Source organism: Pelodiscus sinensis, chromosome 2, assembly GCF_052426305.1.
Source record: "Pelodiscus sinensis isolate ZL-2025 chromosome 2, ASM5242630v1, whole genome shotgun sequence".
Taxonomy (NCBI): Eukaryota; Metazoa; Chordata; order Testudines; family Trionychidae; genus Pelodiscus; species Pelodiscus sinensis.
The window spans coordinates 60613856-60634313 of record NC_143053.1 but is presented as its reverse complement, the minus strand read 5'-3'; the positions used below and the strand labels follow the sequence as shown (position 1 = coordinate 60634313).

The 20458-nt window shown below is 42.6% G+C and overlaps 1 protein-coding gene across 4 annotated transcripts in view; it reads left to right on the top strand.

Annotated features, from left to right (window-relative positions):
* Positions 1–20458, top strand: part of MTFR1 (mitochondrial fission regulator 1) — a 33811-nt gene that overhangs the window by 644 nt on the left and 12709 nt on the right. For 3 of the 4 annotated variants that reach the window (XM_075920612.2, XM_075920611.2, XM_075920614.2), the window contains exons 2-4: positions 7978–8121; positions 11955–12053; positions 18450–18568. In XM_075920612.2, coding sequence (XP_075776727.2) covers positions 8056–8121; positions 11955–12053; positions 18450–18568 — 284 coding nt within the window. In that variant the 5' untranslated portion in view covers positions 7978–8055. Of the gene's footprint in view, positions 1–2877; positions 2893–3663; positions 3715–7977; positions 8122–11954; positions 12054–18449; positions 18569–20458 lie in introns of those variants that run through there. The other variant, XM_075920613.2, reaches the window with a different exon arrangement.

Here is a 20458-nt window from a genome sequence, read left to right as displayed (position 1 = left end):
AGCCTGGCGGTGTTAGTAACAGCCACGTGCAGCCTCGGGCTGCGCTCTGAAGCCTGCCTCATGTTTGCCTTTCTGATCAGCTGGTCGAGACGACAGAGTAAATATTAACTTCATATGCGGGTCTATAGAGCCGCTGCTTCAATCATGAAATTGTTGCTCCAGCCAGCCTTAGGATGGATGGTGACCCTAGGCGTGATCCCGGATGAATAGCGTTTAGTACCGGCATATACGCCAGTTGACTTGTTGAATTCCTGTTGCTTCTTCGCTTACTAGTCTTGCAGCTCTTTTCCTTCCCACTTCGCTGATCTCCTGAGCATTGATAGAGAGCCTCTGTGTCACTGTGTAGGTAGAGGTGGGTGCTGTGATCACTTCCAGAGAAGCCTTGCAATCTAAATCAGGTGCAAGTAAGAGATTGTAGAAACAATGAGAAGTCCTGTGGCACCTTATAGACTAACAGATTCATTGGAGCATAAGCTTTTGTGGGCAAAGACCTGCTTCATCAGATGCAAGAGATTGTAGGTAACTTCATATTTAAAACAAAATAACCTTGAGTTAATATCCATGGTTTCTAACGAGTATTTTGAATGAAGGAAGGGAGATAAGAAGAGCTCCAAAGTAGGATGTTGCAGGCTCTGTAATTTTTCCTGTTTGAGAACATCTGGTACCTTGTATGCATATGGCAATGTTGTATTTCCTTTTGGTATAAGTAGGGATGATGCATGATTAGGGATGTAAAAAGCTGTTTGTTTAACTGGTTAAAGGGGGGACAGTTGGTTGGAGGGAGGACTGCTCCAGCCTCATTTCCCTCACTTGCTGAGGCTGGGCTGAAATAACCCCTGCATCCCCCCACCCCACACTCCCTCCCTTCCTCCCTCCTGCAGGCAGTCACTACTCTAGCTTAGCTGGAGCAACCCCAGCCTGTGTGGCACCCAGGCTCTCCAAAGAGAGGAGCTGATCCAGATGACCAGAGCAGCTTCTGTGTGCAGCAGATCTCCTGTGGGGCTGGAGCAACCACTGCTGCAGCCCCCACTAGTTAATGGTTAACTGGATCTGGTAAGCATCACCTGTTAAGGATGATAGTTATCAGTTAACCAGTTAACTACCATATGTTAGCGAATATACCCTGCACCCTAATATACTCCCAGGTTTTTGCTATTTGAGTTTAAAAACAAAACAAAACTGTATACCCCACGCACAAGTACAGCCCGCAGGAGAGACTGCAGACTTTTTTAAAATTGTTTTTATTCTTTTACTAGTTACACAGTAAAGTAATGAATTTTAATGTATAACTGTCTCTATTATTAAATTAAAATATGCTGCTTTCCTCGAGGAAGAGTCAGTATTGTCTTCCTTTCAGTAAAAAAAACAAAAACAAACCTGTTTACCCTGTGCATGAGTATAGCTCATGGGGGGGGGGGGGGGAGGGGAGGGTGCGGGGTTTGTAAAAACAAATATAACCTGTGGGTTATATTTGCTAAAATATGGTAATTAACCTTTCATATTCCTACATGTGGCTACATCTAGCACAATTAAGGTATGGAAATTAGGTGACTTGAAATTCGTTAGTTTTCATTTGCTTGGTTCCAGTCCAGCTTCATATTGACCTCAGTCGTTCCAAATGGAAAATGATCGTGGAATTTTTTTGTGATCTTGCAACATAGTGTGATGATAAATTAACAGTTATTAATTGCAGAAATTGTAGTTCTGTTGTCTCTGAAAAGACAGGTGCACTTTGAGTGCAAAGCAAAAGCAAGAAGTCTGTTTATCAACATTAGCTAGCAAAGTTTAGGTCTGTGATGAACAGGTGGTACTTGTGAAGACAAGTGGTTGAACCACTAAATTCTTAATGGGTTTTTCTTTAGACTGCTTTCTTTAGCTAGCAAGAGATGACACTATTATTCTTCTGTACTTTGAGGTACGTTAACAGCACTTAAATTTTATAAAACAGAAACATAATTAAATATAAATGATTTACTGTTTTGCATATATGGTAGCACTTGCTTTTACTGGTAGGAAACTCTCTGGAAACTGAAGTATAGACAAACACTAAGACTGTTACTGTGGTGCTCAGATAGACAAATAGATCCTAGCAGACTGTGCAATCTCTATAAAGCAGGGGTGGGGAACATCAGGCCTGGGGGCTGGATGTGGCCCCCAGCTTGCCTGGATCCAGACCCAAAGGCTCAGCATGGGGAGCCCTTGCTTAGCACTCCAGCCAGCTACCCACCTGCAGGGCTGAAGCACACACAATCTACTAGCCTGGGCCCCTCTAGGCTCTGGTGTGCAAAGGGAATGGGGGGAGTGTCTTTCTCCTTGTCAGTCAGGGGCTTCTTATTTTGCTTTTCACTTGTGTGGGGCCCCCAACTGATTTTTCTATGGATCAGCAGCCTCTGACCCAAAACAGCCTTCCCAGCTCTGCTATAAAGGGTAACATGATGGGAAAGTAAATATTTAGGTCAGGCCTACATTATACCTGGAAGGTTGAGTTAAAGTACACAACTCCAGCTACATAAAATATGTAGACAAGCTTGGCACCATCTTCGCAGTGGGAGGGCAGCAGGAACAAATGCTCTGTCGACTTCCCTTACTCCTTGCAACTGCGAGGAGTACCAGTACTGACCAGAGCCGCCCTAAGTGTTCGATTTAGTGGGTCTAGTTAAGTGGTGCAGCAAGTGGCCTCAGCCTGCACTGGTTTGGGAAAGGGATAGTCTGGTCCTACATTTACAGCAGTGATGTTGCGGTATTTTGAATTACTTTTAACATAAAGGAGAAATGATGACTCTTTGGTATATTGCTGTGGTGAATACGGATTATGTTGAGGGTTTTTGTCTAAATCTTATTCTTTCTCTATAGATTCTTTGGCACACGGACCTGGTTTACACTTAAATTTAGGTAAACGTGGTTATGGTACTCAGGAATGTCGAAAAATCCACCCCCCTTGAGCGCTGTATCTTTGCAGACCTAACTCCTAGTGTAAACACAACTAAATTGATGGTTGTCAAAAGAATGCTTCCTAGCGATTGTGTTTCTGGGAGGGGATGTTCCTACAGCAGTTGGGAAAACCATATCAGGTGCAATAGGTCTGGGTGGGGAACCTATGGCCTGGGGGATGAATCTGTTCCCTGGCATGCTTGGATCTGACCCCTGAGGCTCTGGGATTCTCCTCCCCCAGCATCAGGGAACCAGGCTGGTTCTCTAACCCTCCAGCCAGTCTTCTGCCCACACCCTACTACCCCACTCCACTCTTGCACCTGAACTACCTTCCAGCCCACTCCTGCACCCTATTATCACCCTTCCAGATCCATGAAGATCCCTAACCCACTCCTGCGTCCTCCTTCCCATCTGGATCCCACACCCAAGCCCACTTCCCCACAGTCCCTTCCTATATATTGAACATAGCAGAGCCAACTAGATCTACTAGCCTGGGCTCCCCTACACTCTGGTGTATGAGGGGCAATGTGCGCAGTGTCTTTCTGCTTCTCAGTCTTTTTTTCCTCACTCTTGTGTGCCCCTGATTGATTTTTCTCGGGGTCAAAAAAAGGTTCCCACTATTACTGTAGGCAGTGACTATACTATCGGGTTATGGTGACAGAGCTACAGAGCTGTAGGTATGCTGCTGTAGTTCCCATGGTAGACTTGACCTTGGTGTAATTCCTTTTGTAGGTGTCATTTCATCTGATGTTGTTGAGGCATGCGCCAGCGTTAGTGACTAAGGTATGCATGTCTGCACAAAGTGGGCAAACCTGATTTTTCTTTTAAAGTGTCTGCTTTAAAGGGAGACTGCCTTCTGTAGGATCGTATTTCTCTTTATCTTGTACTTGCAAGTAACACCTCCAGCGTCTGTAAGGGATTAGAGAAGTTTTCCTTTATCTTTTTCTTATTTAGTTTGTGCATTTGATAACGCTTTATATAAATTGATTATATGCAGTCAGTTTCTTCTTTTGCCTGCAAAGCTTTTACATAGAAGGTTTTAGAAAAGACAATGTAGCATTTTTCCACTAAAAAAGGTGGAAAATGACAAATGTGGATATAAACTGAGATAAAAGACATGGATATTTTTTCATAAATATGTCTATTTCAAGTTAACTTTTTTCTTCTCTCCATTTCTGATTAGCACTGTAAGCCTTGTTTAAGTGTTTCATTTTAACTTTTCTCCACAATGTTTTCTTTGGCTCTGAAAAGTGCTTTTATATTTATTCTGCTTGCTTGCTTGTTAAATAATCAATATTATTCCCTAATTTACGGATCAATATCTGATATAAAAATGTTGGGTAATGTATATTAGACAGAGGCATATGTTAAATAGGGGAAAGGGAGTATAAGGCGGCTCATGTAGAAAATGGAGTACTCCCCATTTTTGGGAAGTAGAAGTACGTCTAGAATTCCAGCCAGGAAAGGGTTGCTGAACAGTGTGTAAGTTTGTGGCTAATCAGGGTTCTGTAAAAGAGGAGCTCCTGCTGTTGAAGGGAAAGAGGGAGAGAGTTTCCCTCTTTTCCTCCAAATTTACCTGTGTATCTTGGGTAGGATATTAATATTCACTTCTCCTCTCTCAAATTCTGTTGGGAGTCGTCACAGAGAGAGAAAACCTGCTCATAGCTTTCACAACCTGAATTAGTAACTACTGACCAAGTGCTGCATTTACAGCACTGATGTTGCAGTATTTTTAATTACTTTTGACATAAAGGAGAAATCTGCAGTTGTCAGGATGGTGAATGCCCTTCATCCAACTGACCAATCTCTTGATCACTTGCTTCAGAAATTTATGAGCTGTAGCAGTCACTCAATTAGTTTGTTTGATACCTTAAAACTTGGAGGGTTATTTTTGCAAACATAAAAGCTAGAAACTTTTTAAATGAATATTAGTCTGTGAAACTGGTTGCTTGAGTTTCTCCTCTCACAAAGACAACATTGAGTTAACTTTTATTTCTTTGGAAATTCTGCTAACTGCAACCTACATTTAGAAGAGGTGACCGTCACTTGGTCACCCTAATAAGCATGCCACTTAAATACTGTCCACATCTGTAGTTCCAAGAGAGAAGCTATGACAGAAAAACTGTGCTAAATTCTTTTGGATAATATCTTGCTGCTACTTAACTAGTATTTCAAATGAAGGTTTCTGCCAGTGTTGATAAAACCAACAAGTGTTGAATTTCTCTTTCTCAAATTTGGCAGCTACATAAAGTACAGGAGAGATGCCTTCTAGGAATTTTTATTCTTGCTGTCCAGCAATTTCATTGAGTAAGTCTTTACATTTTGGGAATATAAGCAGATGGTGGAAGAGTTGTGATTTGTGCAGTAGAATCTAGGTACAGTAAAACCTAGATGCCTTTGAGGGAACCGTATTAACTCTAGAAAAGTTCTTTTTGTGTGACTGGTACAACTTCCCATTAACTTCGAGAGGCAGATCAAGTCTTTCTGAAGAAGGAAAGAAGTGGCATTAAATAGACTCCCTCAACCTTATGATGCCTTATTAAGTATCTAGATTGGTGATACTCAGTCTGAGACTTGAAAACCACAAGTAGCTCTTTAATGTGTGTCCTTTGGCTCTTTTGTAGCATCTTAACACTGTGATTTCATTATTAACCAGTCAACATGCTTCCAGTAAACTAGAATATCACTAGGTCTGAGTATCACTAGTAAAACCAAGTGTTTTACACCTTGAATTATGAATAGTCACTTCTCAAAATAGCTCTGCTCTAGAATAGTTGTTCCATCGAACTTAATCTCTTGTCAGGTGCAAACAAATTTTAAAATATCTAAACTCCTTGCGTGGTGGAGAGGAACTCCATCAAACCAGCTTTTTTTTTTTTTAACCTCCCCTTTAAAAAAATCTGTAGAGCTGAGTTCTTGGTAATAACGTACTCCATATGGCAGCTCGGCACAGGAATCGTAAAGTGTTTAAAAACATGTTTGCAATGGAAACAGTGGCAGTCCTAACTATTGTGATGCTTGCAGGCATTCTCATGTGTCTCTTAATCCTTTGACTTGACCATAATTCCTCCATATCATTTTTCCCTATTACTTAAGCATTTTATGAATGGTGACTAAGGAATTTTATTAGCTTCCAACACATCAATATGTATGATTCATAGTACAGTATTCCTGTTCAGTGATTCAGTGCACTTTGCGAATAAGCTGATAGATGAAGCCAAAAATGGCCCTGAACCCACAGTGGTAACTACTTGTCATTGAGTGGCAGCACAAACACCTTTGCAATAAAAGGATTAGGCTTGGACTGCACTTCTGTTCAGCTTCTACTCTGGCCCTTGAAGCAAACTTTAATAAGTTTTCTCTTCACAGAGCTTTTAAAAGACTGTGTTAATGAGTAAATTAAGAGTAGCAATTATGGCAAGAGGAAGTGAACTTGAAATTTAATCAGTTTCCAAAAATGGCCTTAAAATGCTGTCTAGTTCCTGGCCTGCATTTCTTCTCTCTTTCTTTTCTCCCCTATTGTATGAAAAAGACACCCCTCACCCTACACACACACACACAGAAATTGAACTATCATAAAACAATGCAAAGTAATGCAGTCAACAAGATTAATACTTTTTTCTATAATTTGTTTACAGTAATCTTAGTTACAACAATTACTAGAGAAGGGATTTGTCAGAAGTTACAGTAATTCCTCATTTAACGCTATAGATATGCTTCTGAAAATGTTCATGCTAAGCAAAAACGTGCTATGTGGGTCAATTTTTCCATTAAAAATAATGGAAACGGTGCGGGTTGTGTTTCAGGTAGTGGTGGCAAAGTCAGTTGTGGGTTTTTTTTTTTGTTTTTTTTTTTTTTTTCTTGGTACTCAGTCATCAATGTCAACATTAGATATGTTTAGCAACACAGGTCACTGTAGTTTGTTAAAACAAAAAGGCTACGTCTACATTGGCATGATCTCGCGCAAATGGTTAAAATGGCCATCGGAGCTTTCTTGCGCAAGAGAGCGTCTACACTGGCATGTGCCTTTGAGCAAGAGATGTGCTTTTGCACAAGAGCATCCGTGCCAGTGTAGACGCTCTCTTGCGCAAGAAAGCTCCGATGGCCATTTTAACCATCGGGCTTTCTTGCGCAAGAAATTCATGCTGCCTGTTTACACTGACCTCTTGCGCAAGAACAGTTGTGCAAGAGGGCTTATTCCTGAGTGGGAGCATCATAGTTCTTGCGCAAGAAGCACTGATTTCGCACATTAGAACGTCAGTGTTCTTGCGCAAGAACTCCCCGCCAGTGTAGACAGGCAGCATGTTTTTGTGCCAAAGCAGCTGCTTTGGCGCAAGATCGCGCCAATGTAGACACAGCCAAAGATAAACAAGTGAGTGAGCGGAGGAGTGCTGTGAACACATGTATTCATCCGCTCATGGGTATTACCGCTGTTTTCACCAACTTATACCGCCACACGAAGTAATCCACTACTTGATTATTTTCATGTTATTTTGGGGACGATCATGTTGTTCGAAAAACTTTCCCACCAAAAAAATCATGCTGTTGTGAAAAAGTGTTAAGTGGGCACATGTTAAATGAGTAATTACTGTACTTTTAAACTGATGGTGTCCAAACTGCAATTCTCAGTTTACAGAGGTTTCACGTAACCCTTACTCACTTACTAATAATCAGATAATTATATTTAGGACCTTCTGGTCAATAACGAAGTAAAGATATGCCATGTAAGCGGTTCCTACTTTCTGAAACAACTATTTTGATACTTTGTGGGGTTTTTTAATTGTATGTCACTTTTACTCTAGAACCTGTTTAGAATTAGTGGCTATTGTGACAGTACTGGGAATAAGTATCAGAGGAGTAGCCGTGTTAGTCTGAATCTGCAAAAGTGGCGAGGAGTCCTGTGGCACCTTCAGTTAGTACTGGGAATAGTTGTTGCTGAAAAAGTTCTGTTTTCAGAATCTGTTTCTATTGATCCTTGTTGGAAGGAATATGTGCAATTTGGTCAGGTTTAAGGAACCCTTTTACAATGTTTGCTTTCTGTTTCAGAGGGACTATGGAACCTCAGCACCCGTGTAGATTTGGAGGGTTTAAATACCAGTTTGTGAAGACTTTTTTCTTCTCCAGATGATCTGCTGGATTAAACGTGTAATTAGGATGATTTTTGAGCAAACTGGACTAAACATGGAATCGGTAAGTGTTTCAGCTTCATTGAAAGTCTATGGAGTTCAAATATTTCAAATATAATCCACTTAAATATATAGTTCACACTGAGAGCAGGTGGGACTGCATTTTAAATTTTATGAAGTGTTGGAGATCAATGTAAAGATGACTAACTTGATTGACATTGGGTTATGAAACCTAATGATTAGGTATGATCATAGGTGCTATATAAAAAGATTTAAAAGCTGTTCTTGCTGGCTTTTATGACATAACTTGTAATATATCACTGCCATTTAGGATGTACAAAGAAGGGGTTTTGCAGATACTTTGAAATTGAAAGGAAATGTTTGTTTTTTTTTCTGGGGGGGGGCAAGGGGGCAACTTCTAAACAGACTCATGGGATGCAATAGGTTCACCTACCTTAAACAGTCCTGGATATTCTAGTATTAGTTAAGGTTCCTGAAATTCTTGTAAAACACAGTGGTACTTGAAGGCTGCTGAAGGTATGTCTGCATGGCAAAAAAAAATACCTGCAGCAGTGAGTCTGAGCCTAGGAGTACAATCTTGGGCTCACTACAGCATTAAAAAAAATCTGTTGACATTCAGACTCTTGAAGCCCAGGAGAGTGGATGAGTTTCAGAGTGCAAACCTGAACTGACAAGTCTATATGATTATTTTTAGTGCTGTAGCATGAGTCTGACTCTGTGGACCTGAGCTGAGACTCACTGTTGCTCTGTAGCTATACCTGTAGTCTGTTTAGTATGGGGATGTGAAAAGTTAACCTGTGGGGGAACTGGAGCAGTCCTCTCCCCTTCCCCCCCCCCCCTCCTCCCCCTGCTTGCCACAGGCAGGAGGCTACTCTAGCCCCACAGGGCCTGCAGTGGTGGGGGAAGCCCCAGACTGGCTGGAATAGCCCTTGCCTGTGGAGGGCATGGTCCAGGCATGCTACAGGTAGGAGCGCTCCAGCCCAGCCCCACTTAATTGGTTGACTGGCTCAACATAAAGTTTAACTGGTTAACTAATTAAATGGGATTTTTACATTCCTAATTCAATAATACCCTTTTCTCCCATTTTAGTATGTCTGAGAGCTGCAGAGGTGGTACTCTACTGGTTTCAACTATTCCAAAACCTTTCCCCACTTCAAGGGAGGGAATAAAGAAAGACTATTCTTGACCTTATTTTGCACATACTGTCATAGGTCAGCCAGACATACAATATTCTTTGCCCCTCCTCTCCACTCCATAACATTTCCAGTAGTTCATTGTAATCCTTCTTTCCTTTCCCTTCTTCCACGAGCCCATAACATATTCTTTATTCCTGCCCCAAATTTCCAAGCTAACAGCTAAGCACAACAAAACTGTCATTGGAGTTGTTATCCCTGCTGGTATTGTTGAAAGCTGTGCTATGGGCAGGCACAGTACAGCTGCATTCTCTGATGGGAAGCAGAAAGGAGCATGTGCACTCCTTGACTCCCTGCCTTATACAGCACTGTAGGCCTTTCTTTCACTTTGCAGCAGACACAGCAGATGAAAACTAAAACAGTTGCACAGCAACCATTTTCCTATTGACACTGTTGGGACACTCTGAATGGAAACAGTAGCTTAGGTTCAGTCCTCCCCTGTGAGATGCTGTACATTTTCTTCCTTGAATGCACTGGGAGGGAGGGGGAAGGGAGACTTGCAATCAATCATACTAATTTAAATCCATATATAGAAAGAATATTGTAGGTTTGACCTTTGATCATGAGAGCTGGCAAACTGAACTCACTAAAACAGTTTACATATTACCAGTGTTCCCTCTAAGATTTTCCATCCATGCGTGGAGTGAGTTTTGTCTTGTGCACCGTATTGAGTTCATGTACACTCGTTTGGATGTGTGCCACCATAGCATCCAAGTTAACAACTAACTTATAAACCTCTCCCTTTTCCCCTCTGCTGCCAAGTCTCCCACCTTCCCCTCATATACTCTCCGGCTACGTCTACACTGGCCCCTTTTCCGGAAGGGGCATGTAAATTTCAGCAGTCGTCGTAGGGAAATCCGCGGGGGATTTAAATATCCCCCGCGGCATTTAAATAAAAATGTCCGCCGCTTTTTTCCGGCTTTTAAAAAAGCCGGAAAAGAGCGTCTACACTGGCCCCGATCCTCCGGAAAAAGTGCCCTTTTCCGGAGGGTCTTATTCCTACTTTGAAGTAGGAATAAGACCCTCCGGAAAAGGGCACTTTTTCCGGAGGATCGGGGCCAGTCTAGACGCTCTTTTCCGGCTTTTTTTAAAAGCCGGAAAAAAGCGGCGGACATTTTTATTTAAATGCCGCGGGGGATATTTAAATCCCCCGCGGATTTCCCTACGACGACTGCTGAAATTTACATGCCCCTTCCGGAAAAGGGGCCAGTGTAGACGTAGCCTCCTAGTGCCTACTGTTGTCCCCACTCCTCAACCTCCCCTGCTGTCCTGGATCCTGCCCTTCTCGCTCTCCTCAGCCTTCCTCGGACCTGCCCCACTCCCCATTCTCTCTGACCCCTGCACTTGCCTTTCCCTTCCCCCTGTGCCCGCTCCTCCTTTTGCCCCAGGTTGATCATCTGTAGCTAGTGGTGGATTTGGAGCAGGGTGAGAGGGGTGGCTGCTGAGACCCTGCACCATCAGCCTGCTTCTGCACCCTCCCCCGCCCCGCAAACCTGCTTCTGCACACTCCCTGTGGCCAGACACCTTCGCCCCAGCCCTGCTCCTGGCCCCACACTGCACCTTTGCTTGCTCTTGCCCCTTCCCCCTGGCTAAATCCCCTACTCCCAGCCTGCTCCTGTACCCTACCTCCTACCCAGACCTCACAGCTTCCTGCATCCAACCTCCCATCCAAACCTTGCCCTTTCACTCCCTCAGGAGCCCCCATCTCTCACTGGGAGCCCTGTCCTGCACACTGTGAACCCCTTCTTTTTTCCCCAGAGCCTATAGATTTTAATCCATAAAATCCACTAATCCTGGAACCCCAGAAGAGTAAAACTGGTCCATGGGAAGTCCTGAACCTCAGTTCTCTCTGTCCTTCCTCCTACCCCAATGGGGCTAGAGCACCAGAGGAGTGAAGTGTTTTCAGTTAGGGCCACATCAGTGAGCATTGGGGATTTTTGGAGGGTGTTTGGGAGGGTGGGTTGTTTTTGCTTCTCACTTGTGTGGTCTCCAACTGATTTTTTTTTCCCCCCCTCTGTGTCAGTGGGCCCCCAACCCAAAAAAGGTTCCCTATCCCTGCCGTAAAGAGAGAAAACATTGAAACCTTTTACATTGGACATAAATTAATATTTTACATGATTTAAAAATGAAGTTTGATAAATTATCACCAGAAAGTAGAAGCACTTAATCTGTTTAATAATTTAAATTAATATTTCCTCTCTCTATATCTATATAGAATTATAGAACTGGAAGAGACTTGGAGAGGTCATTGAGTCCAGTCCCCTGCCATCATGGCAGGACCAAGTACCATCCCTAACAGACTTGCCCCAGATCCCTAAATGGCCCCCTCAGGGATTGAACTCACAACCCTGGGTTTAGCAGGCCACTGCTCAAAGCACTGAGCTATCCATCCATCCATCCTTCTCTTCCTCCCATCTAGTTTAATTTACTGGTTAAATTAAACCATTTTCCCTAGCTGCAGCACTAGCAAAATGATTCAGGCATAATGATGTAATTTATGTTGAGTTTCCCTTAGCAGCTGGTGGTCAATGGATATATTTGCATTGAGCCAGATGGGCCACAGGCCAAAAAGTTTGAGAACTTCTGCTGTATAGGTATTACTAGGTGGAGCAAAATTGTATCTTAATTGTATATTGAGTAAATGACCTAACAAGTACTATAATGCTTAATTTTTTTTCTTCAGGTGCTGTGGTCTGGCAAATCTTATGGTTCATCTCGAAGTATTGTAAGGAAAATTGGTACTAACCTCTCTCTTATCCAGAGCCCAAGAGTTCAGTTTCAGGTAGGATTTTCTATGGTTCATAATACTTTTTCGTTTTTCTCTGAGGTTTGTTTTATGTTAGTAGACTTGAAAATTGATCTGTAGGTGCATTTAAAAATTCATATGTGATTATATTTTGGGTGCCTCTAATAAGCAGAGTAGAAGAGGCACCTGGTTTATACCAATGTTAATTTTCCTCCCTCTTCCACATTGATCATCCCTATGTTTTGCTAAAGTCTAGACTCTTTGATTTCTGCTCCATTTGATACCCCAGCTAATGGTGGAACATAACATGAAACATCCATAAGACTTCATCCAGCCCATAAGAATGTTAATTTGTAAAATAGCACTTAAAGAGCTCTTGCAGAGATTTGTCTGTTAAATATTTCCTTCTTTTAAAACTAAGCAACTTTTCAAAGAGCCTACTTCAATTGGCCTGCTCCAATCTGTTGTGTTGTGATAAATATTGCAATTGCAGTGTATGCTAGCTCATCACAAAAGGTAGGAGTCCTCTGAGTTAACACCTAACAATGTAAAAGACAAGTACATAATGTCCCGAATGACTTTACAGTCTAGGACAGTCACCACAAAAGACTACAATTTATTGTATGTTGCTCTTAAAAAATATGCTTCCTTCCAAGACACGAGACTTTTTTTGGCTACAAAAGTAAAATGCAAACCCCACTGTGGCCAAAAAATAAGCAACATCAAAAATTACTTCCAAACAGTATTTAACTGATAAACTGAGTTTATAAACCCAGTTTAATGGAATGGAAGACAGTGTTACTTAAGAATGAGTGGAAAGTAAATACATGTTACTTACACACATGATGCAAATTCTCTGAAAGGGACCTTGGTAAACAAGATAATGTGAGCTTGCTATTTGTTTGGTGGTGTGTGTTTGTTTGTTTGTTGTTTGTTTTTATACTTGAACTGTGTAGGTGTCAGAAGATTGTGTCAAATTCTGTGCTGCACTTTGAATTTTGTAGTCCTAATGTGAGCAGACTAGGAAATAGGGGTGGTAATGACCTCCTTGTGTTGTATCAATAAGTCTTTCTAGAACATAAACTGCAACACATGCTTTTTTTATACTATTGTCCATAGCCAAAAAATGAACTGACTTTGAAATCTTGTAAATATCTAAGCTTTAGTTAATAAATTAAACTTTGAAATCCCATTGAAGTTGTTTAAGACATTGTATGCAAGCCTTTTGCTCTCATCCAACCTGTTAAGAGATGCAGAAATGTGGTTGCTAAGTGTTCGACTCAGAAGTTGGAATTTTAAGTGTTCTTTTCAGCATCCATCTGTCTTGACTGTTTTCCTTTTAGACCACTGTTATTCTGAAACTTTCCTATAGATGTCTCTTTTCCTTTTTTCTTTCCTGCTTGCTTTATCTATAGTATGAAAGGACCGTGCACTGAACTTGCTGTAAGTTAATTTTTAAAAAATTACTTGCTTCAGCCATTCGTGCATGCTTATAATCAGTGTGTCTTAACTCCAGTTAGGAACCATAACCCATACTTTCTACAAGGCTTCATTTCACCTTGTACTTCTGATAAATGGGTTGTTTCTATTACTGTTGTCAGTCAGATTTCTGGTACATCCTGATAGGTCCTCTAATCCATTGATGATGATAAAGTTTTGGCTGCGTACATGTATGTGTTGGCTTCGCTGTCTAGCATGTTAACCATTCACAATTAGTTAACGTGTCAGACTCTAAGAGAGCCCCCGGAGAACACAAATCAGATAAGGATCAAAATCACCCAAGCAGGTTTATTGCCAAACAGCCTACACTAATAGTTTTCAGCAAACCGATTCACCACTGTGCCACTACATTTTATGCAAGCCGTGGCAATATGTTAGCGAAATCCAGCGCTGCCTCAAGGTCAGCCAGTGATCATCCTTCGAGGTGCACTTCTCTACATAGTTACAAACAAGCCACATCTTACTGACATATTAGGTTATCATGCTCTGTTACCTGGTTACTGCCACTTACCTCACAGCGTTCGCCAGACACAGCAGGGGCTTTGCACAGGGTTGCAGGGGCCTGGTGCTCGCCTCCATCTTGGGTGAGAGGGAACCATGCAGCGGTGGTGGTATTGCAGCTGCTGCTAGGGACTGGGCCCCTGCAGTCCTTGCCTCCATCCCGAAAGCTGCAGCACGGAGTTCCTCCGTGGCAGCAAGGAGGCACCGCTAGTGCCAAGCCCACATGTTCCACAGTGGGCTGCTGGGAGAGGTGCGAGCCCAGAGCTGAAAGGGTGTGGGTTGTTGAGAAGGCAGGAACTGGAGAGGAGAGCAGGGATTCAGGGGGAATGAATGGGCTGCAGGAGAACAGGGATAGGGAAGAGGGGACAGAGAGAGGAGTCTGTGGGTAAAGGGTCCCGTAAAGAGTCCTGGATCCTCCTGCACAGTGCTGCTTCTCTCTGCTGTAGGTCAGGTAATTTCCTTCTTCCACTCGACTCACAATTAAACAGGTCCTCTCTCCTGTCCCATGCTTGCTCACTTTGCTGAGAGAGCCTGTTGACACTGGTGACGTGATGTCACTCTGTCTAACAGGGAGACTGAGACTGAGTAGTGTTTAACTGGTTAACCATTTAAATTAGGGCCCAGTGTGCTGCAGCTCCGGGGTCCATTCCAGCCTGACTGGCCACTGTCGGAGTTTACCAGAAGGGCCAATTAACAGGCAAGCATACTGGTCAGTGGTATGCTTACAGGTTACCCATTTAACGTCCCTGATGTAGATGCCTTACACAAGCAGCAAAGGTTCTGTTTTTGTACAACCCTCCTTAGAGTAAAAAGAGGGAGGGGCAGAGGAAGCAAGTACAAACAAACCTCAATATACCAGCAAGACCTGTTTCTAAATATATGGTGTTCAGCTTTCAATCACCAGTGATGTTTAGGTTACTTAATTTCATAAATGCAATTGTAGGACTTGATCTTTTTTGTAAAGCACAGTTTCTGAGGTTAGAGCAAATAGTCCCTGTTTTGGATCTTAACTGTTAATCCTGTCATGGTGATAGCTTCTGGTGCATTAAATATCCCAAAACACATCTGTATTGACAATATGGGGTTAAAGGGATCAAAAATAAATGGGTGAAGTATTTTAATTGATATTGTATTTATCACTCTTAATGTGAATACAGATGTCCTGTCTGATCATAATTTCTTTGTCTTTTGGTTTGTTTTTTAACAAAAAAACTTTGAATGGAGCAGTGAAAGTTGTAATGCAACATTATATGCTAGTGTTTCCCAAATGGTGTATTCCAACCAATGTTCCCCTTAACATTTATTCTGCACTAGATGGAAAAAGTTATGTGCATGGAGGCATGTGTGGATGTGCACCACGCGTAGAAATGTGCTGCATGCTGAGAGTGCTTTGCTAAACATCTGGGCAGCATATGAATCTCTCCTGGATGGCTGCCCTATGCTCATCTTACAGGGAACACTGATCCTGAGTTGTTGATGGTTTGCAGGACTAGGTGCAAGCACTTCTGGCCAGGTGAAGTAAAGATGCCCTAGGGGAGGGGTTAGAGAACAAACCTTCCCCACACTCATCCCTCAGTGGTGGTCTCATGCCAAGGGGCTAAGCCTCAGTTCCTGCTTCGTACATTATAATCTGGTATATGGAGTTGCAGCATGCATAATCAAATTTGGCCTGGTCTCCCTTTTGCTAAATCATAGTTTGCATAGCAGGGAGCCCAACACCACAGGACAGAAGTTCTCAAAATCTTTACTCAGGATATCCACTCTGCAATGGGCCAGAATTAGGGTTATGGCTCAAGGAGAGAGGGCATCTATTACATCTCTATATTGTTGTTGCAAGGTGAGTTGCAAAAAAGACAAAGCAGCTGGTGCCTTACCTTAGTAAAAGGTTCTGGGAACCATAGCTCTGTGCTGTGTTTTCTGAGAGGCAGCATCTGTTAAGGCATTAGATGCCACCTGCTCGGGCTGTGAAAAGCATCTTGGTCAACCTGTGCTAATGCTGTTGCTCCCTAGGGGAGAAAGGGGAAAGGCTGTTTCCAAATGATCTGCTGCTGCCAGTGCATGCATTTGGGAGCTGTGCCATGGGCACACAGTAGGTTTCATAGGGGAAGCTGAAGAAAATTGATCTGTCAGCTCTCAGTTTTCAAAGCTGTTCCTAACAATTCTTGGAAAAGAACAGTAAACACAAATTGATCCTCTCATTATTCAGGCCAGTAGCCCTTTGTGCACCATGAAGTAGTTCTTCAGCAGTGGCTATCCCAAACTGATAGTGATCTGAATTTCAGAAGAGTCCAAGGACCCATTGTGCTTGGCACTGTACTACTGCATACAGGAGTAAGGAAAGAGACTGAAGGCAGCTGGGATGGTTAGTGTGTAGATTGAAGTAATAAGCCTTAAATCTCATGTCGCTGAGTCCATGAGTTTCAGTAGATAGAAGACTTGTGCATTTCACCTCTCAGGCTCATCTCTTGAAAGGGTTTGTACAGGTTTCCTTTGAGAATGAGGACTGAAGTCAGGGAAGAGCGATGGCTTTGTGAAAAGTGTTCACCCACAGGTGATAAAGTATGCTAGTTTGGCAGGTAGTAAAAGCACCCCATCTTTTCCTCCTGTTAGGAAGGGTAGAGTTGCACTGAGGCGAGTTACATTAAGTGCTATGGACACAGCTTTTTGAAATATTAACAGGTTGTTCTGACCCATATAACACTGAAGCCGTTTTTATTGTTGGTTCAAGATCAGAAAGAACTGTTTCTGAAACCCATTTTCAACCTCATTTCAGTTTGCTTGTGTATTGAGGGTGGTAATATGGGTTCTACGTGGTTTTGCCTTTGCTGGGAAAACTCATTCAGCCTTTCAGACTGGTTGTAAAGCCAGTCTGGGCTGCTGCTGTGGACCATGCTTTGGGGGGCCAAAGCCATTCTCCTCTATTATTTAAGCCTTGTAAAAACAGTAGTAAGAACAGTTCCAGTCAAAGAAACTGTGTCTGCCCCTTCACTTCCAAGTTTTAAACAAATACAAGATAATCCATTTTTAAAAGTATTTTGAATATATTTGGTTCACTTACCTCAGTATAGACAGGGCTCATAAGGTCAGATAGTTTGTAAAATCTTATGATCGTGTCCCTGTTCTCTACTGTGTCTTACCTCCCTCTTGTACATGAAAAGACTTGCAATTGTGGGACGAAGAAGCATCAGCTTGTTCACTTGTGCCAGTTGTTTTCAGTGGACATCTAAATACTAACTTCTTTGAAGCCCTGACATTTGCAGTGAAAACATCTGTTTTGAAAGGGGGAGGCGGGGAAGTACCATAATTAACTTGAAATATTTCACTTTCAAAATTAATTGAATGCATTCAATCCATTCAAAATAGGAAGTTTTAGTGATCCTATCAATGTACTAACCGTAAAGACTATTAAAACATCTGATTTAATATAATTGAGTGACTGTAGGTGTAGAGTACTTTGCTTGACTGTGCTTTGTTGTACTTTGTTGCTGATCTACTATATATTTGAGAGAGTGCGTCTGTCTGTTCAAGAATTCCTCCTAAATGGTAAGAGCTAGGACCATCACATTTGGTATGCAGCTTCCTCTTATAACTTAAAGCAAGTTGTGCCTGGAATGGGATTGCTTCTAATAAAACCTTGAGGCTGGCTAGGGGTGCACTCACCTCACAATCTCTAGCCCCACGGCTCCTACCCTCCATGGGCCCTTTGGAGGGCCCCGAAGCTTCCCTTTCCTCCCTCCCTCCTGCATTCGCCCTTCATCAGGAAGAAAGGGACAGGGAAGCTTCGGCCCCTTCCCCCGAAGAGCCCATGCATATCTCACTCTGGCTGGGGAGCGCAAGGGGTAGACATACCTGAACATACCCTACTCCCCTGGTTGTGCCCACTGGAGCTACAGCGCCCACGGAGAGGCGCTTCTCACCTGGCCCCAAGTTGCTGCAGTGAGAGGAGGCTGGGCTTGTCCCCTGTCCTAGGAGAAACCTCATACTGAACCCCTCATTGCCAGCCCCACCCAAGAGCAATGATTTAAATGAAGCATATTCATTTTCATGTCTCCTATAGAACAAATAACTTGCATTGGCTTTATGGTGCTAAATAAGCAGGTTATATATCCTAGGAAACTTGCCATGACCTTTCTAAAGTGGCACAAATAATCTGTAAAAAAACAAGCCTCCCCCCCCCCCCCATCCTGAGTGTTTGGAAATTGACTTTAGTGGGCTTTTGCTACTGTCTTGGTGCCAAATATGCTAAGATTCCTAGTGTCATGTGTGTGTTTGTTCTTGATTGCCAGATTGGTTATCAAGCTAGTGTACTTCTTCTTCTTTTTTTTTTTTTTTTCCAAATACAACCTGTAAAATGGGTTGGAGAGTGCGTTCAAAAGGAAACTTTAACTTTATTAACTTTAAAAGTGTGATTCATTTTCTTTAAAATTCTAGGTTACCTCTCACTCTACAGAAGGAATCTATTCTAAGCTGCTGAGAGATGACACAGTAGCCTCTTTTGCGGATGTGGGATGGGTTGCTCAAGAGAGAGGTGAAGTCTCTACAAGGCTCAGGTATGTTTGTTAAATCGCCTCGATTTCATCATAGGTTCCTCTCAAATCACAGCGCTTGCTATCTAGCGTACTTAGTGCTATGGCTGTGCAAGCATTTCAGCATTTTGGGAAGGAACTGAAGTCAGGTTAACAGGATTATGAATGGAAGGACCACAGTTGGAGAGGGGACATGGAGTTCTGATCCAGGGAAGGAAGGTCCTTTTTATCTGCATTAGATAATCCTAGAATTGAAGGCATCCATCTCTCTTTTCCCTGCACAAATGCTCATGTGACATGGGTCTGTTGTCAGCACTCTTGTTGGCCGCACTTGCTCTGAGCAAGGTTTATTACTGCTAGTCCTGAGCCAGGGCTCTGGAGGATTGTCGTGCTAAGCTAGTGTAATGGAATGCTGGCCAGAAAGACCAATTGCCTCCACTGAGCTCTCTGGTTAAAGCTATGCAGAGCAGAGACACTTTTCTTGTAAAAACACACTCACATTTTGTATAATTTTTACAAGCACGAAACTGGTCTGGGAGTGAATAGGGAGCCACACCCATAGCTGTAGGACAGGTACTACTGCACTAGGCAGTGAGTGTTGGTATGGGTACAGTACCCCATATGCACTTGGAATGGATGGCTAGTGTGGATGCTGTATTACAACAGTTTGAACTGGTTCACACATGCTGGTGCAGGCTTCAGTGGCATACCTTTCTAGGGTAGGCAAGGTTTCTGTTTACTTTAAAGGAGCGTCTCAGGGCTCAGAATAATGGCTTTGGTATTCAGAGATTTAGTAGTGTCCTACAAAGGACATCTGTTTAAAAATAGGTATTTCACGATGACCTCCGTGCCCTCCGACACCATTTGCTATGGTGAAATATTGCATAATAGGAATATTGCTGCAAGCGACGGTTAATTTCAGTAACTCAAAAGCAAGTAGCAGAAATCCATCAGCTTGACTTTTCAGAGGTAAATTGCCTTTGGTAGGCATATTTCAGTACAAGGAATTGACTGTTCAACTCCTGGGCTCATGTGTGCGAGCTGAATTGTTTTCATCCAGTTTTATAGTGTCATTGGGAAGAGTTAACTCTTTGCTTCAAGGAAGCACCTACAGGTTGTTGTGAGACTTGGGTATTGTTAGCTCTGTTGCTATTTGGGGAGACCTTGTTAAGGAACATTGTGTAAAGCAGTCATATCCTTGAACTCAAAAGCTGATAGTTGTACTGCAAGCAGTGAGTTTATAAGGTAGCTCAAAAAATTACTTTCTTAGACAGGGCCTTAACAAGGTGAATTTCCTTGTATGTATGACATGTTTAACTTTACACTAATGTTCAGTAGGTGATCGTAGAATCATAGAGCTGGAAGAGACCTCAGGAGGTCATCAAGTCCAGCCTGAAAGTGGTTACTTATATCTCCAGGAATGGGGGATACCTGAGTTGGCTGCTGCCGCCTTCTAGAAGTTACATGCTTCCAGTTTTCTTCCTTGTTCTGTACTGCTCTTAGCCTGCTGTGACTGCAGGATTAAACGCCGCCTTCTATCGAGGAAGTCATCATCCTCTCTAATAGAACATAGGGTCGATACTTGGGCCTCTAGTCCTCTAATTATTTCTTCCAAAATGGTGACCAGCTTGTACTTAGTGCAGATGAAATCCCTTCTTTCTTCCGGAAGGAAGAAAAAAATGGCACATGCTGTGCAGGTAACAGCAGATCTATCAGTATCCATTCCTGCCTTCCTTATGAAAGATTCTTCAGTTGTTATTAAATGCCTCTTGAAGGGCAAGAGTGTAGTGAAGAGATTTTAAAGAACGGCAAGTGTATCTTGCCCCTTTCCCAACTCCCTCTCAGCAGCCCCTGGTCGCTGACTGACTCCTTTATAAAGCCATGGACTGCCTGGTAGCCCCTCACCCTGATTAA